The sequence below is a fragment of the Gigantopelta aegis genome, unplaced genomic scaffold (genome assembly GCF_016097555.1).
Source record: "Gigantopelta aegis isolate Gae_Host unplaced genomic scaffold, Gae_host_genome ctg3525_pilon_pilon, whole genome shotgun sequence".
In the NCBI taxonomy this organism is placed as follows: Eukaryota; Metazoa; Mollusca; class Gastropoda; order Neomphalida; family Peltospiridae; genus Gigantopelta; species Gigantopelta aegis.
Genome location: NW_024533385.1, coordinates 6,117 through 22,871, shown reverse-complemented (window position 1 = coordinate 22,871; position 16,755 = coordinate 6,117). Strand labels below are relative to the sequence as shown.

General features: G+C 35.6%; 1 protein-coding gene and 2 pseudogenes across 1 annotated transcript; 1 reads left to right on the top strand and 2 right to left on the bottom strand.

Annotated features, from left to right (window-relative positions):
* Nucleotides 1-1,412: 1,412 nt before the first annotated feature.
* Nucleotides 1,413-2,585, bottom strand: LOC121392206 (NADH dehydrogenase [ubiquinone] 1 alpha subcomplex subunit 13-like). The gene is made up of 5 exons (XM_041523539.1): nt 2,565-2,585; nt 1,950-2,035; nt 1,894-1,917; nt 1,772-1,843; nt 1,413-1,539 (listed from the first exon to the last, which is right to left on the bottom strand). The coding sequence occupies exons 1-5, from the start codon at nt 2,583-2,585 to the stop codon at nt 1,413-1,415; spliced, it is 330 nt and encodes a 109-aa protein (XP_041379473.1).
* Nucleotides 2,586-2,727: 142 nt separating this feature from the next.
* LOC121392204 lies at nt 2,728-7,736 on the top strand (annotated as a pseudogene).
* Nucleotides 7,737-8,246: 510 nt separating this feature from the next.
* On the bottom strand, nt 8,247-9,525 carry LOC121392203 (annotated as a pseudogene).
* Between the last annotated feature and the right edge of the window lie 7,230 nt (nt 9,526-16,755).

Here is a 16,755-nt window from a genome sequence, read left to right as displayed (position 1 = left end):
TATAAGTAATGGTATTTAGTCTCACAACCCTGACTCAACTAAAAGCAGGAACTCCACCATGTTGATTTGCAGAGATAGCTATGGTATTTTAACATGTTAGAAATGAAATGTACTATGTACCATAAATAAGCTGATGTTAAAACAGTTTTCAGACACTCCCCCCATTGAATTGGGTCATCTTGTGAAACTAATGACCCTTGTTTACGAGAGGTAATTATAACAATATCCTGATTAGTACTAATCATGCCTCATATAATTTTGCTATAACTTGATCACAGGAAAGTCGTTGTCTGGCAACAGTTCCTATATTACAGCAGAGTCTACCAAAAGAGAAACTGCATATAATGAGAGAAAACGGTTCAAAGTTGACAGGTAGAGCTTTGACTTAACAGCTGTTTATCCAACACCACATTTATGAAGATATCCACAGTTAAAAAAGGCTATACAATCCAGCTCTACTCTCCTGTTATATCCTGGAAAGTCAGGTAATTATCCAACACAAATGTAATGTTTGTTATGCCTTTATCAGCTGTTGATATGCAATCAATTGCTCCATGTCCTATTGGTGAATATGATGATGGAGCTCTCATAGTTTTGGATGGAACATGGGCTGAAACAAAATCTATTTTTATTCAAAACCAGTTTTTGAATTCAGTCAAACAAGTTATGAAGAGAAGTGTATTACAGTTTAACTTTTGTTTGTGTATTATCACAGGTAGAGTTATGTCATGAGATCAACAGCAAATACATCATTCGAACACAACCTTCCCAACATAGTCTGTCAACATTAGAATCAGTAGCTCATGCACTGGCTTGGCTAGAACAGACACCAGGAATTGTAGATGTATGTTTTCTAAATGAATCATCATAGAATGCTAAGTATTGGTTGTATAGTTTCTTAAGTATTTGATTCAAAAAACATATTAGCTTATATTTTCATTGCAGGCTCTTGTTCGCCCATTAATAGAACTTTGTCAGCATCAACTAGATCATGGAGCAGTACAGCATTACAGCAAAGATCACCCTGAGTACATGCCTAGGTCTATTTTCAAGTATGTCACATAAAGAGGAAATTAATACATTCCATACTTTATTTAGACAAAAACAGGAAAAGAAAATATCAGTACACAATCAACAATCAAAAGTTTAGCCAGTTCTGGTTCACATGTTGGTATTTGTTTGATCAACAAGTCACACACATATTACATCAACCTTTACATTGCTAATATAATAATTCTAACTTGTATACATGTATGTACTACTGACTAAAAGATAAACTTTCACATAATTCATCTTGCATATTGATAATGCTGTTTACTTATGAACAGTACATACTATATCACAAATTCAGATAAAAATGTGATTAATTAACTATTGTTTATATGGTACACACTAGTTATGGTCAGTGAACTTTATTGTGCAGGATTTGGTGGAACCCATTTGTCTGTGTGATAAACACTTTCTCCTACTTTCCATCCAGGTACATCCTTCATTATTAACGCCTCTTCAGCTTCAAATGCTTTCATAGCTCTCAATATCCTATATTTGTCATAAAAGATAATTAACAACTCCATATATATCCTTTGAAAACCATAAGACAATCATACCCTAGTAATTAAGGGACATGAAAAATGAGTGTTAACTTTATGTCATATAATGAATGATACATTGTATTAAATAGGAAATAACGATATTGCATTACACAAAGAAATTACTTATCACTGTGTGTCTAGTATATTAAATATTGCATACTATTAATATATTGACACACCTTCGATCTTCTTCAGCTTGAACTAATGGAAGTAGAGATAACCTTGCATTGAGTTGCTCTTTTCGAAGACGCCTAATAAATTATATCAGCTTTAGTCACATAGACAGTCTAACCACACCCACCTTCTCTCCTTATTTGATTGGACTACTACAACAAAACCTAAGCTCATTACCGTAACCCTCCAAGTATTGTCATCAGTCCTGATGGGCCTCGACGAGGTAGATTGCGTGACCATTTTATCTCTGGATACCCTCCTTTCGGGCTCTATCTTGGTTGTAAGGTATGTCTGTCATTGTTAATTCAAGTATACGGACCCCCCCCCCCCCCCCCCCCCCCCCCCCCCCCCCCCCCCCAATAGGCTAATAGCATAAGAGTATACGGATTCCTCACATGATAATCACATGCAGCGTGTCCCACTGACTTTAGCAAGTCGTTCGATGATAGATAAAAGGAAAAGGAAAACGCCATTATTGCTTACTATATACTCTTACCTCAACTCCATCTTAAGTACTAGTTGTGTTTGTTGTTTATAACGGTAGTTTAGTGTGCAAGTTTGACATCGTCTTGCAGATTATCTTTATAGTGTAGAGTCCTGTCAAAGATACTAATCCGTTTTGATTTACACACACTTCAAACAGGTGAGTAAACACTATAGATATTAAAATGAAATATAGCCTAATTTTGTTGTTTTACTACATAGGTATATATAACTATTACAATCCAGAGGGCTGTAATAGTCAATCAAACTTAAATATTTTGTGGTGTATAAAGTACTGAGTTAACACATCTGAACTGAGAGTTTGATCATAGACATCTAGAAGTAATGGCTTCTTCTGATAGGAGGGATAGAGGGAGAAGAGAGGACCCCCATCGAATGGAGGGGCTGGACGTGGTCCCCGAGGCGGTGGTTCAGGCAGATCTGGAGCATCCGCTGGCCTCAACAGGAGGCAGTGCTAATGGTAGGACCTAACTTCAGAGTGGGCAAGAAAATTGGGTGTGGCAACTTTGGAGAACTGAGATTAGGTGAGAAATCACTCCATGGAAGTGACCTTTGATTGGAAGTCATTAACTGAGTCCTTTCAAGGATATTAAACAGTGTAATTTAGTTAATTTTTCAAATATACTGTCTCCTATGTGGACTATTACCACTTGTGTACCAGATTGTATTCAATATCTTTCTTGTGGCTGACTTTGTAGTTGGTGAACTCTTTTAGCTCTTCTATACTATTCAGTATAATCTCTTATAGTTCTTAAATACTAATTGGTATGTTATGTCTTTGCTATTCTATAGTCTACTAGTCAAAGTGATTGTCTTGAACAAGGTATATCTGTGACACTTTTATTTTAACACCATCTAAAGAACAAGCTGAATTTGGTGTGTAAACTAGTTGGTGTTATACCCTGTTAGTTTAGGAATTATTAAGCAATTCACAGTGTAGTGACTTTTTGTTAATAGAGATTGATTGATTGCTATTTTAAACAGTATTAGCACTCAATAGATATTTCCTCATACATGAAATATAGTTAATTACCATTCATGCTTGACTTGCACTGCAGTCACCTATAGCCTTTGTCTTTTGAATATTATAAAAGACTTGACAAAATGAATGTGATACCCCCTGCTCTTAAGATGGGCTATTACTCTATCTGAAACATTATATGTGTTAGCTTCTATGTGAGTATGAATATTATTTGCTTATTTTGTCATGGTGTACAAGTGATATCATCTGCATTGATGTCATTCTGACATCAGGCCATTGTAGTTTATTTATACATCATGGTAGTTGTCATGTGCTGTTTAATTTGGCTAACCAATTAATAATTATAACATGTAGCCAGACCCATAACTTAGTTTCATTGTAAAACATTTTTATTTATGTGACATGTGTCATCATTCCATTGGGACCAGCTGTTTTGTTAATGTTCTATATTTAGAATTACCATATAAGGAGAAAGACAAAATTATCTTTTGTACAATAACAATGTATCTAACCCTTTCATGGCTGCTTACAAAGTTTGTTTGACCCTTTGAAATGGTTGAATTGACAATCATCTTCTATTATACCCTAATTATAATAACAAAGTAATATATTATTGCCAAAAATGTAGATTTGAAAGTAAAAGTAGATAATGTTAAACTTGATGTATGGGCTATGGATGGTCACATATAACTTATAACTTAACTGAAGGAATGATTGTATAATATACATAATTTATCATAATTAAAACATGTGCAGTGCTAATTATGTATGCAATAAGAGGGTATCCACCCAAACACTTGTATCACTTTTTTTTTTTATTGTCTGTCAATCAGAACTGCAAGCTCTCCTTTTAGCTATGTACATATGCCAGTCAGCATATTATCTAATTCAAAGACTGCTCTGTACATAGGCTTAAGTTTTACTAGTTCTACCCCCTTTTGAAATTGTCATCAATAAACTCACATAAGGTCAAACTTTGTATGAATTGTCCTTCCTTTCTTTGAAGTTCTTTCTTTGAAGTTCTTACTTTCCTATTTCTAATTTAAACATTACATTTGTAGTTAGAATGGTTGTTCCTGTTGTTTAGCAAACAGGTCTAGACTTTGACTTTTCATGTGACTTCTTGTTCATGTCATCCCATATATGTACTCAGGCAAGATCATTTTTGTATAGTGTTTGCTATATATGTAGTGGGAATCAGGCCTCAATCAGCTGGTGTTGTGTGTTGTAATATCAGCCATCTTAACTTGTCTCTCTTCTCTCTCTTCTCTCTCTTTCTCTTTCTCTAGGCAAGAATTTATACAACAATGACATGTAGCTATCAAACTGGTACATTCATATAATTAGAATATAATTAAGTTCATGATTTTGTTTGATTCTTCAGGAACCTATGAAATCAAGAGCGCCCCACAACTTCACCTGGAGTATAGATTTTACAGAACATTAGGCAATGCTGTGAGTCTGATTATGTACAAGTCAACCATCATCTCAGTGGGCCATGCTCACATATGTCTTATCACACTCAAAATACCAAATATCCACTATATATTTCTCTTGTTGTTTTTACAATTTTGCACTAGTTTTAGCTGGAATAGTCACTGTGACAATATGTGTCATTATGTAAAATGCTGATTATCAAATGAAGGAATAAATTCAGTTATCTCTTTCTTTCCACACACTCATACAGTTGGTATTCCACAAGTGTACTATTTTGCGACCCATGTGGCAAATATAATGCAATGGTCTTGGAATTATTAGGTCCAAGTTTAGAGGACTTATTTTGATCTATGCAACAGAAACTTCTCACTCAAAACTGTACTAATGATAGCAATTCAATTAGTAAGTTAATCTTATTGTTTGAGAGCCAAATAATTTTACTTATATCTTAGATAACCCGTATAGAGTATGTACATAGTAAGCATCTAATCTATCGTGATGTCAAACCAGAGAACTTTCTTATGGCCGATATGGCACAACCCAATCAAAAATATAGTACATATCATTGATTTTGGATTAGCAAAAGAGTACATTGATCCTGAAACACAGAAACATATTCCTTATCGAGAACACAACCAGTCTAACAGGGACAGCAAGATATATGAGTATTAATACACATCTTGGTAAAGGTAAGTATGGCCCAATTTTCATAATTGCTAAGAAACTGTAGCATTTTGCTTAATCAGTTCTCAATTTTTGTGAGTTATTGCGATCTTGAATAAAAATAAGATCTCAATGCATTCCATAGTCCTCTGACTATGTGAGAGTGGATCTGAAACAATGTACTGTGAATCTTATTATAAACTAACTTAAGACTGGGCAATATTTCAGTATTATTTTTGTTGTTGATATGGTATTTTCTTGCACCTGTGTGATACATGATTCCTTTATTACCATATTGGAATATTGAAATTTGATATAACCAAGTGATACTGTATGCAGTATTAAGTGTCATGCCACGTGGAACATGAACTGTTGAAAATTAGTGTAGTTGTTTATGATTTATTTGCTTTTTTCATTGTAATAATTGTTTGCATAGCTGAAGCATTTCATCTGTCAGACTTGGAATACCTAGCTGCTTTAATAACCAACCAGGAATAAAATGTAAGGTTTGGAGATATTTTAGGTTGCACGTAGACAGTTATGGAAGTTGTCATTTACTGTGTAATGTGTAATGGATGTAATCACTTATATGTGTTAGTAATATTTAGTCATATCAAGGTAAACTGAAAATGTTGTGATATTGTTTTTACTATATTGTCCACTGACTATTATACCAAATGATATCTAACTTTCTATTGGTCCTACTCTATTATTTATGATCATTAAAGTTACCACTCTTTATTTTCCAGAACAAAGTCGGAGAGATGATTTAGAAGCATTAGGACATATGTTTATGTATTTCTTGCGAGGCAGCCTTCCTTGGCAGGGCTTAAAGGCCGACACACTCAAAGAACGTTATCAAAAGATTGGAGAAGAAACGAAGAGATCAACTCCTATTGAAGTTCTTTGTGAAGTATTTCCAGGTAAGAATGACAATATTATATTAGTCGTGTATAAACTCGTTTACTTTGATAGAAGAAAATGGCGACTTATTTACGTTATGTTTCGAAGATTAGACTTCTTTGAAACACCTGACTACAACTACCTTCGCAAAGTGTTTAAGATTTATTTGATAGGATGGTTTTCAATTGATGATGCATGTTTGATTGGACAGGCAAAGAATTAGTAAGTTATTTTGGCACTTGTTTCCACTGGTAACTCACAAATAGTATAGAATTTATTAATGGTAACTCTTCTCTAAGATAGCTATTTGTATTATGAAGTAACACAGAGACATAGGATAGCTATTATCCACGTATCTTGTTGTTTCTCTTAGAATACACCTATTGGTACCATTCTATATGAACCAGGTACACATTCTACACTTCCACCTTCTCGACCACATCCCAATGAAGTAAGTATAGCTATTTAAAATGGTTGGCCTGTTTAAAATCTGGCCAGTAAAGTGACCTGGGCAACTTTCTAACTGATTTCATGAATGTACGTGTAGAAAATTGCTAAAAATCTTTCCTTATATTATTGTGAGCATTAATTAGAATGTCAACTCCTCTATCAGATTAACATAATTACCCAAAAGCAAGGTATTAATTAATTATTTGTGATATGTGTACCAAGAAATCTGCATGTCTATCTATTCCTTTAAAAATGCAAGTAACCACAGTTTATTTGAGTGTGACTGTGTATTATTGCAAAGCTGTTTTTAGTAATAGATAGGCTAACATAACCCACTGACAAAGAGGACCCACTTTAGCTTATAAGTAAGGACTCTGCAGAGTCATTACTTTTGCTTCCCACTGCTTTTGTGTTTCTTACTGCTAGGTAATGCATCATCAGTAAAACAGCTTATAGGGGTATGTACAGTGCTGTATTATAGCCATTCCTGCTACGAGGCACGTTGCATTCAATTTACCTCTATGAAAACAAGTATATGTGTCATATCTCTAACATTTTGTGGTAACCACTAGTGTCACACATGTATTCATAATAATTGTCAGCAATTTATTGTACAATCATTATTTTTAGGGTATTCATTCTACACCTATTCGTCCTGGATTGGATAACCCTCATATACAATACACAGTGGACATAGTAGTATTCCTCACAGAACTAGCAATGGTCCTCCTAATGATGATCATAGAATATCAGGACCACAAACAAAAGACGATGATGTGCACGTTATAATTGAAACAAGGTATGCACGGGAGTTAAAAATAAGAAATAGTATACATAGCACACACAGACAAATTAAATTCCTTGCATACTTTTGCCATTCACATAAACACAAGTCCAGGAGTAGTTGAGAATTTCATCACCTTGTAGTTTACAGTACTATAATTTTGTTGAGATAGTTACTTAGTGTCAAAGACATATTGTGTTTCTGTTGTATGATTATTGGTTCATTTTTATAGGTGTTGTTGTTTTAGAAAACGAACTCGAAGAAAAACACCCACAGTTCAATAGAATTTGCAGTAAATCTCTTAATGTATACCTACCTACACCTTTCATTTACAAGAATCTAACAATTATATACTAGTATAATGATTACTACGAAATGTGTACATCATGGTTTACACAAACACTTTTCAAACCATTTCAAAATTTATTTAAAAAATTAAAAAAATTGGACACTCTGCAATGTACTTTTGTTTATGTGTGTCATTAAATTTCAACTCAATTATCTCTCTTTTTCCATCCTCTCTGTATATAACAAGTGTTTGTGTATTAACACGATGTACGTACATGTATGTACGTTTAGATATTTTGGTCAGTAATATTATGTTTTCTTTGTAGACTATTTTGTTCTGTTCTAATTAATAAGCTCAAAATAGTATTTTCCCAAGACTAATACTAAATATAATTCATGATTATTATTGTGATCAGGTTATATCTTGTTTATACCACATCAGCGAACGCTCAACAGCATTTGCCAGGTCTTATAGACCTGTGTATTTTCTGCTTTCACTCTCATCTTTGGGTAAAAATTCCTTATCCAGCTCCCAAAGTGCTTGAATCTCATCTCGAGACTGCCAAAACCCCGAGGCAAGACCAGCAACATAGACTGCACCAAAGACTGTCCTATCTAGCTCCTTTGGTTTTTTCCAGGGGCAGTTGTAATAAATCTGATAACAACTGTAGCACAAAATCATTTTGACACACACCACCATCAACGCGTACTTTTCGAAGAGGATATTCAATTTCATCACAGCTACATCAAACAATTGCCTGCCAATGAATGCGAATGATTCCAACATGGCTCGGACCACATGTGACTTTTTAGTGTTATGTGTGATCCCTATAATAGAACCTGTGGAGTGAGGATCATTGTGAGGTGCCTGAATACATCAAAAACAAGGCACAAAGCAAACGCCAGCAGAACTATCTACTGAGGATCCATTGTTTCTGTCTCAGACACATCTTCAAAAAGTCCAAATCTTTTACCCCCACTCAACCACACTTCCAATATTGAAAACATCCCTTCAGCCAGAAATGTCAAATCTGCTCCTATTTTCCAACCAATGACAGGATAAAACCCAGTGACAGAGGCATGTGGTTTTCGGCCAGTATTGATGTTAATAACATACCTGTTCCAATTGTGCATTTGACATCACCTGGTTCCCAACACATCTGAAGCAAATGTAGCACTAGTTTGATCTGAGATGACACCTGTTATTGGAATGGATGCTCCAAATATTTCTTCAGCACAGTTCCCAAATGACCCACCACTGTCTTTGACTTTAGGTAACATTTCACGAGGAATATCAAACACACTTAGCAACAATCCACTCCAATCTAACTGATAAGTGTCATATATTGCTGTACCACTAACATTAGAATAATCAGTTGCATGAACCTGCCTATTAGTTAACTTCCATAAGATCCATGTATCTACAGTACCAAAACAGAGTTCACCACGTTTAGCTCTCTCTCGGCTACCATCAATTCGATTGAGAGTCCACCAAAGACGAACATTTACTTGGTTGGTTATGAACTTAATAACACTGGCTGCCATGAAACGTTTATTACGAGTAAAAAATGAGCTATGTTAGCTCCAGTGTGGAAAATTTCATTTGCACAGATTTATTCCAATCAATGCAATCTTGTGCTGCACGTCGATCTTGCCAGGTACTAAAATTACACAGAGGTTTCCCACTCTCTCTTTCCCAAAGAAAGAAAAGTACATCGCAAAGTTGTGATACCCAAGACAGGCTGCATCTTGGGGCTTTAAAGAGCGACTTATCATTGCATCCTTCACTACCTTCTTAAAGCCCTCCCATAACTCTTCAGGATCAATTTCTGAGCCGTCTGGGGTTGGATGAATAACATGCACTGGAACCTCTTTCTGTGCTAACATCTGTCCATCTTTGCCGACCATAACGCATCTTTATACGACTAGTACCGGATGTCTACTCCAATACAATAAGAGTTAGACATAGTTTACCAGTAAAAGGTCAATCTTCTCTTCTGATTCTCGCACGTGTGGTCGTGCTGGACCCTCCTCTTTGCTTGCTCCAGCCACACCCTTCTAATTTTATCACTATGGGAACGACACTATGCTTGATAATCAAGATGCATTCTAGAGCATTTCTTTTGCTCAAAGAGATTTAGCCAACCTTGAAGGTTACCAGTTAAAGTAAGTGTAATACAATAACTGACAAAGATCAGATGCAGATTCTAAATTATGTTAGGGCATAACAGCTAGCCCAGTAACTGATGATTATCTGTATCACTGGAATGCAAGGATTGATGGACTTAATGGGACTGTTTGGGAAGTTTGTAAACTACTACAGTATCTCCAGTAATGTGGTAATGTATTGAACTCTTTGTACTTCAGGTGGTGTTTTTCCCTGTTAGTCTAGTATTTTTCTGAGTATTACAATACACAGCCACCTTCTGTCCATTTTGTGACAATCCCCTATCATCCCAATGGTAAGTATTATGGCTATAGGGTTAAGGGTTTAAGGCCATTGTAATCACACTGATTATGATGATGTCATCTTTTGTAAGAATTGGTTTGCTAACCTTCATTTATATTGCCTATACTTTCAGTTGATCCTAATAATGGAGTACCCTCAATGAGTTTATTAAAACATGGATGGAATGAAGAATTATCACTCACTAGTTTATTACTAGCTCTACAGGTTTGCTCAATGTTTGTATTAGCTGTCCTTTATAAAATGTATAGACTCTCTTGAGTAATCCAGAACTGGACCAAGGTTGTGTTCTTAACAGTGAAAGCAGCATATTGTTACAAAAATACACCACATACGTATAAACAAATGGTATTTGATTGTGTTTAGTGCCAGTTTGAGAATTGAAGTTTTGTTAAGAAATTTTATATTCATGTACATGACACAAAATGTGCCTATAACATTGGTACTTCCACTTGAAGTCCAGTGTGATCACACTTCAGGGGTGGAGACAGCTACTGAAAAGTGGGGGGGGGGGGGGGGGCAAGTGCTTAGTGAAGAATCAGATAGATGTAAATGAAAAATCTTATTTAAAAAAATTAACTAAAAATTACCAAAGTGAGGAGTGCAATTTGTCATGCATACTTGTATATCACACAGTCAAAAATCAAACAGTAAGGGGGCTGAGACCCCCCACTTCAAAAGTGGGGGGGCTCCAGCCCCCGCCCCCCTAGTTCTCCACCACTGCACTTAGTTATGTATTATTTTTGTAGCTGGACTAACTCCATATGGTACTGATGTTCTATCATCTCTAAATTCCTCACCCTGTAAAACTCCTCCTACTTCCTTCTACCTCACATCAAGAAAAACTTAAACAGATTTCATTCGATGACTACCATGTACTATGGAAAGGACTAGCTACATCTGTTCCTAAATATAACTCACATAATCACTGTTAGCAAAATAGTCTTATGACCATTATTGTTACCATGCTTTAGTTATCCAGTTATTAGAGAGGGATCATTTACTGAAAAAAGTTCACTTTAAAACTGAACATCACAGACATGAAGATTTGCAAAGACGTATGCAAGAGTAAGCACATCAATGTCATATTCTTATGTTAGTCCTTACACAATGTACATTTTACAGACATCTATCATTGAAATATGGTGTGTCATCACAAAAGCCAAAACAACCAGTAAAAGGTACTGACTATAAACAGAAGAGAATAGCTGAGTTAATGGCTCTATATACCAGTAGAGAGAGCACAGCACAGGTTAGTATAATAAACAATTCCTCACAAAATGTCAAGGTAATCATTATGAAAATACAAGCATCATTTATTTTAGTTTATATCTTGAAGAAACACTGCATGTTATAATTTTTTTGCTTGATATATATTTAAGCTAAGCCATTGCTACTATATTTTTATTTATTTTATAATACCATTTTAAATTCTATTTCAGAGGATTCTTTAGATGAAGAGTGCGGTCATGACAATGCTATTAATGAACTAGTAGCTTGGACAACAACATTAGATGAAAGTGAACTTGATATCACATCAAGTATTGATGTCAATTTTTGTTGATAATCACCACATCCATTCCTGTTGTGTTTGCCTATGACACCTTAATTCTAAGTATGATAAGAATTTAGTTTAATATTATTTTTTATGATGCACAAAACTGATAATTATTGAATATTGATATTGTATAAATTGAATAATATCAAGTGTGTGCATAGACAATGAATTAAGGTAGTGCCAAAACAAGATATAGTACAAATGAGGAGAGTCTAACACATTGTGAGTAGTACTTGTTCCATGTATTATAGTCTCTTAGATATCAGATGAACTACTTAACTGTCCTGTTTTGACGTGGCTGTCCTTTACGACGACTTCGTCTATTATCTCCTCCACTAGATGACACACTTGTTAGAGGTGGAGGTGTACTTTGAAGAACTTTTGGCTCTGGTGGGGTGGGACTAGGTGTGTGATTAAGAACATCCATTTGTTCCAAAGGAGGTGAGTGGAGTTTTAGTAATAACATGAGGGGTGGGGGCTAGGAGAATGTTGTTGACGATGTTTTGTACTTTTTTCATCAACTTGTTTACGAAGGAGCTGTTGAGTGATACGAGAGAGAGTATGATCAAGATTAGAAGAAGTTTTCAGCAGACTTTCGTGAGGGAGTGGCATAGTCTTGATCAGAAGGAGCTTACGAGATGTCTCTAAGGTACTATAGACTCTTTCTTGTATTTGAAAACCACCTCTAGATGTTAAATACTAGGAATAGTTGGAATCCGTTTTATCTCGTTTGATTTAGTTACATCTACAACTGTATGTCTGGTGGACACATGATTAGCATGTGCTTGAGATCCATGGTTACTGGGCTTATTATTAAGAGATTTTTGGGCACTAGACAGTATAGAAGACCGTTCAAGAGCAATGATTTGCTTTCTAGCATCTTCACAGTCTGTATTAAATTTCTCTTCATCTTTTCGGATGTTCTCTACAATTCTTTGAGTTGAGTTGCCAACTTTGTTCTCTGAAGAAGCTTTAAATTAGTGAAGTCACATGACTCACATAGCAACCACTTGCTTGGCGTTGTTCTTTCTGATTTGCCATGCCGAAGCAAAATCACATCCACTGATTGCAAATAGGTTTCACTTTGGACACTGGAGGAGATTTTGTGTGTGTGCCCTGTTCAAAAAACTGAGTCACAGTTTCTAGGCCAGATTTTTGACAAAGCTAGGATCTTGTACTGGAATAATGGGCCATACTTGACGGAATGTCTTTGGGTATGGAGCATTGGCAATCTTTTTTGTCAATCTGTTTCTGAAAGTTTACGTTTTAAGTTGCTTTGCTTCATGATAAAATCTCGATACCTATCGAGAATTTTCAATAGTTTTTTTCAAAATGGCTGCTTCATCTAATTTGACAGAATGTGAAGATGCAATTGTTGGCACTTGAATAACTCCAGGAACATGATTTGTTGAAATTAAAGCTGGTGGAGAAGCAGGTGAAGGTGAATCAGAAATAGTGATGACTTCTGGTGAACCAGAGTTAAATTGCTTGTCATTTTTACGAGATGATACATGAGAGTTGTGGCTATATTTAGAGCCTATCTGATCAACAGCAACAGAGTCTACCAGCTGTTGTAATCGGCTAGAAATAGATTGAGATCCTATGTAAACAGAAATAGATTGAATGGATTATTACCACTAAGGACATCAATGTTATATACAATGTGTACTATAGGTTATGACTGGAGCCCATAGACCAGGTTATAATATTGGAATAACATTATATTGTAAACCTACAAAGTTGATATGTGACTATTACACGTTTAACAACCTAAGCCAGCCAGTAGCCTATGGCTCACCATTATTCAATATATGGCTTCCCGCACTTTCATTAGAACGTATGACTCCACCTCTTATGGTTTCTGCAGTATCAGATGGGGAAGACCCTCTCATTTTCTTCAACATTTCTAAACGATCCTCTTCTTGACGTAAGAGCTCTCGAAGACTAGTCACTTGTTGTTCTTGTGCTTGTATAGAGCTCAGACTTAACATTGTTTGAAGTTGTCGAGATGGTTGTTGAGATGAAGACTTTTGTAGAGTCGTTCATTTCTTCAAACTGTGTACTGTTCCTGTAAAGAAAACAATAAATATTTATTATATTGATACCAGGTAAAAAACATATGCTCTCTGTGTACCCTCCTATTATAAATGACACTAATTACAGGGACTTTGTCTACACACAGCCTACTTCCTCATTTGGGAAAGATTGGTTTTATCTGTGTTTTTAACATTCTCCTTTTCTTGGTCTATTTTGGGATCCTCTTTACTGTTCCTTTGCTCTTCACTGTCGCTGTTCTCTGTACTAATGTCACTATCTTTGAAAGTTTGATTGGTTTTCTGGTCCACAATGAGGCAGTCTACCAATACTATTCATATGCACATTTTCGACTTTTGCCACTGGATGTATTCAATTGATCTAAAATGAAAATAAAAAATAGCACAAAACAAAGAGATAATTTTGATTTTCAAATCTAAGACTATTTATATGTGATGAAAAGCTCCTTACTAGAACAGATTGATACCAAGTATATGAGATGTGAACCTGTAAACACCTACAACTATTAGGACTTTATATGTTGATAATAACAGCTCCTAACTAACTTAGAAAATCATTGTTTCTTCTGGAGAAAGAGGCACTCTTTGGCAAATTGCTGCAAAATTTTAATTGGCTTCCCAACATACATGCGTCAAATTTTCTTGTTACTTACACTGTAAAGACAACAACAGATCAGCACAAATGAAGGTGTCAACTCAACACCTTGTAACTCAGTCCGACAACTCTCAAACAAATCTGATATAAGTGACTTGCTTCTACGAGCTCTCCTAGCAACTGATTCTTTTTTGTTGTTTTGCACCCATTATTAATAACTACAGCATCAGGCCAATGAACTTTGACAGCTTCAAGGAGAGTGTTGATAAAGGGATGGACCCAGAGCAGAACATAAACTGTGAGGCATACCAAAATAAGGGAAAGACACATTTACGTAAATTGATTGCAATCTCCATTTGTGGATTGATGGAAGTGGGAAGGGGGAAAAGATATGATAATTAGACCACACATCAATGTAGAGGCCTATGAGAGGAAAGAGCCCAAGGTTTATCATGAATGTCAATAACCTCAATCTACAAAAAAAGAGACAAGGATGTCATAGTCAGAAAATATATAGTGTATATTTGTATGGACAATGCATTTACGTCTACATGTACATGTATGTAACAGTAGTCCTATATCACATAAACAGGAGTTTGAAACAGTGACAAAGAGTTACTTTACTAATACTTGTACTCTGATCTACTACATGATACAGTTTACAGTATACAATGTTACAACAAAATTTCTTTCATTACTTTCTAACCTGGCCCTTCTTCATAAAACAGTTATTTTTCCCAACATGTTTGGGTTTATCAACTGATTTTTCAATGTCTGTTTCCATGGTGGACAGGATTCTCCCCGACAGACAGAACATAACTCAACATACTTCTCTACTGCTAACAAAGGAACACCTTCATAATGCTTTGACACCTGAACATACAAAAAAAGAATACAATAATTACATATGACAGTGTTATAGATTCTCATGTATCTTAATGAGAATAGAATTTTAAAAATTAGAGGATTTCATAATAACGCATATATTATATCATAACTAGAATGATCGTTCACCTCATTAAGGGTCTTGTTAACACCAACATGATGACCAGATTTGGTAGAATGAAATTTTGAAATGATGTCATAGAATTCTTCAAACATATGCCACACGTCGCCATGACGTTGAAGAATCCCCTTGCTAAATATAATGAGGCTATTATATGTTAATACCAGAAATGCAACTTACAGAGTATGTAACAACAGGAACACAGAGCACTTCCCTGAGCACCCAGGTGGATATGAGGTTGAGAGCAAATCCTTTTTTCTTTACCCAGATATAAAATGGATCTTGTTCCATGCCAGGGGTTGGTTTTCCCCTTAAGGAGTGCATCACTCTCTCTCCCAATTTCTTTACAAACTGGTATCATCATAAAATTCTTGACTCATCGATGTAATTTTGTTTACAAATTATCAAAACACAGTCGACTTTCAGTCTGGAGATTGACTGGGCTCTTGCTCATAGTCAAACGTCTGTTGAGTTTATAAAACCAGTAGATGTACATACAAATACCACAGGGAGATATGAAGAATGAAGACAAAGTAGACGGTCTAGATGGGCAACCAAGAACGAAGAACGACCTTTGGGGGGATCTCAGCTCATTGATGACTAAGCTATAGCTGTTTAATGTGGGGTACATAGTACATATACTATACTGTATTAATATGTAAGCATTAGACTTAGGTAGGTGCACAGAGAACCATGTTTTTAAATAGGGAGGAGTTTGTGCTAGGCACTTACCTTTCTAAAGTATTTGTTTCACTTTCAATATCCTGTGAAAATGCTCCCAAATTTCCAAAATGCTTAAGAAGGACAATATCAAGAAACTAAAAACCAAAAAATTCAATTTACCACTTTATTGAATGTGTTCAAATGTGATTCTGTGCTACAGCTGGCTATGACAGAGGCAGATGGTCTGAAAACCACTGGGAAGGAAAGTGAGGGATAGAGAGAGAGAGAGAGAGAGAGAGAGAGGAGAGAGAGAGAGGAGAAGAGAGAGATAGAAGAGGAGGTGAAGAGAAGAGAGAGAGAGAGAGAGAGAGAGGAGAAAAAGGAGATCCATAATTCATAACTCAAAGTGCACATACAAGACACATACATAAACTTGGTATGAGATCAGACCTTTGTACATGTAGTAACAGCTCCTTATAATATGGCGTATCATTATTACTACCCAAACCATCCATTTATAACTCTCATTAATTTGCTGGCGTGGTCCTTTAACGCAAGTCATCAATCCTTTTTCCCCTTCTCTCATTAAATTTTCGTCTCATTGCCAGCCTCTCTCTGCTCTTTCTAAGACGACG

What these genes read in the sequence shown, in the direction of transcription:
- LOC121392206 (XM_041523539.1), bottom strand. Translation starts at nt 2,585, where the DNA reads ATGTCTATGATCAAACTCTCA. An exon ending in CTGATGACAATACTTGGAGG is followed by an intron (nt 1,918 to 1,949) that starts GTTACGGTAATG and finishes TTTTGTTGTAGT; the next exon opens with AGTCCAATCAAATAAGGAGA. An exon ending in CAATCAAATAAGGAGAGAAG is followed by an intron (nt 1,844 to 1,893) that starts GTGGGTGTGGTT and finishes ATAATTTATTAG; the next exon opens with GCGTCTTCGAAAAGAGCAAC.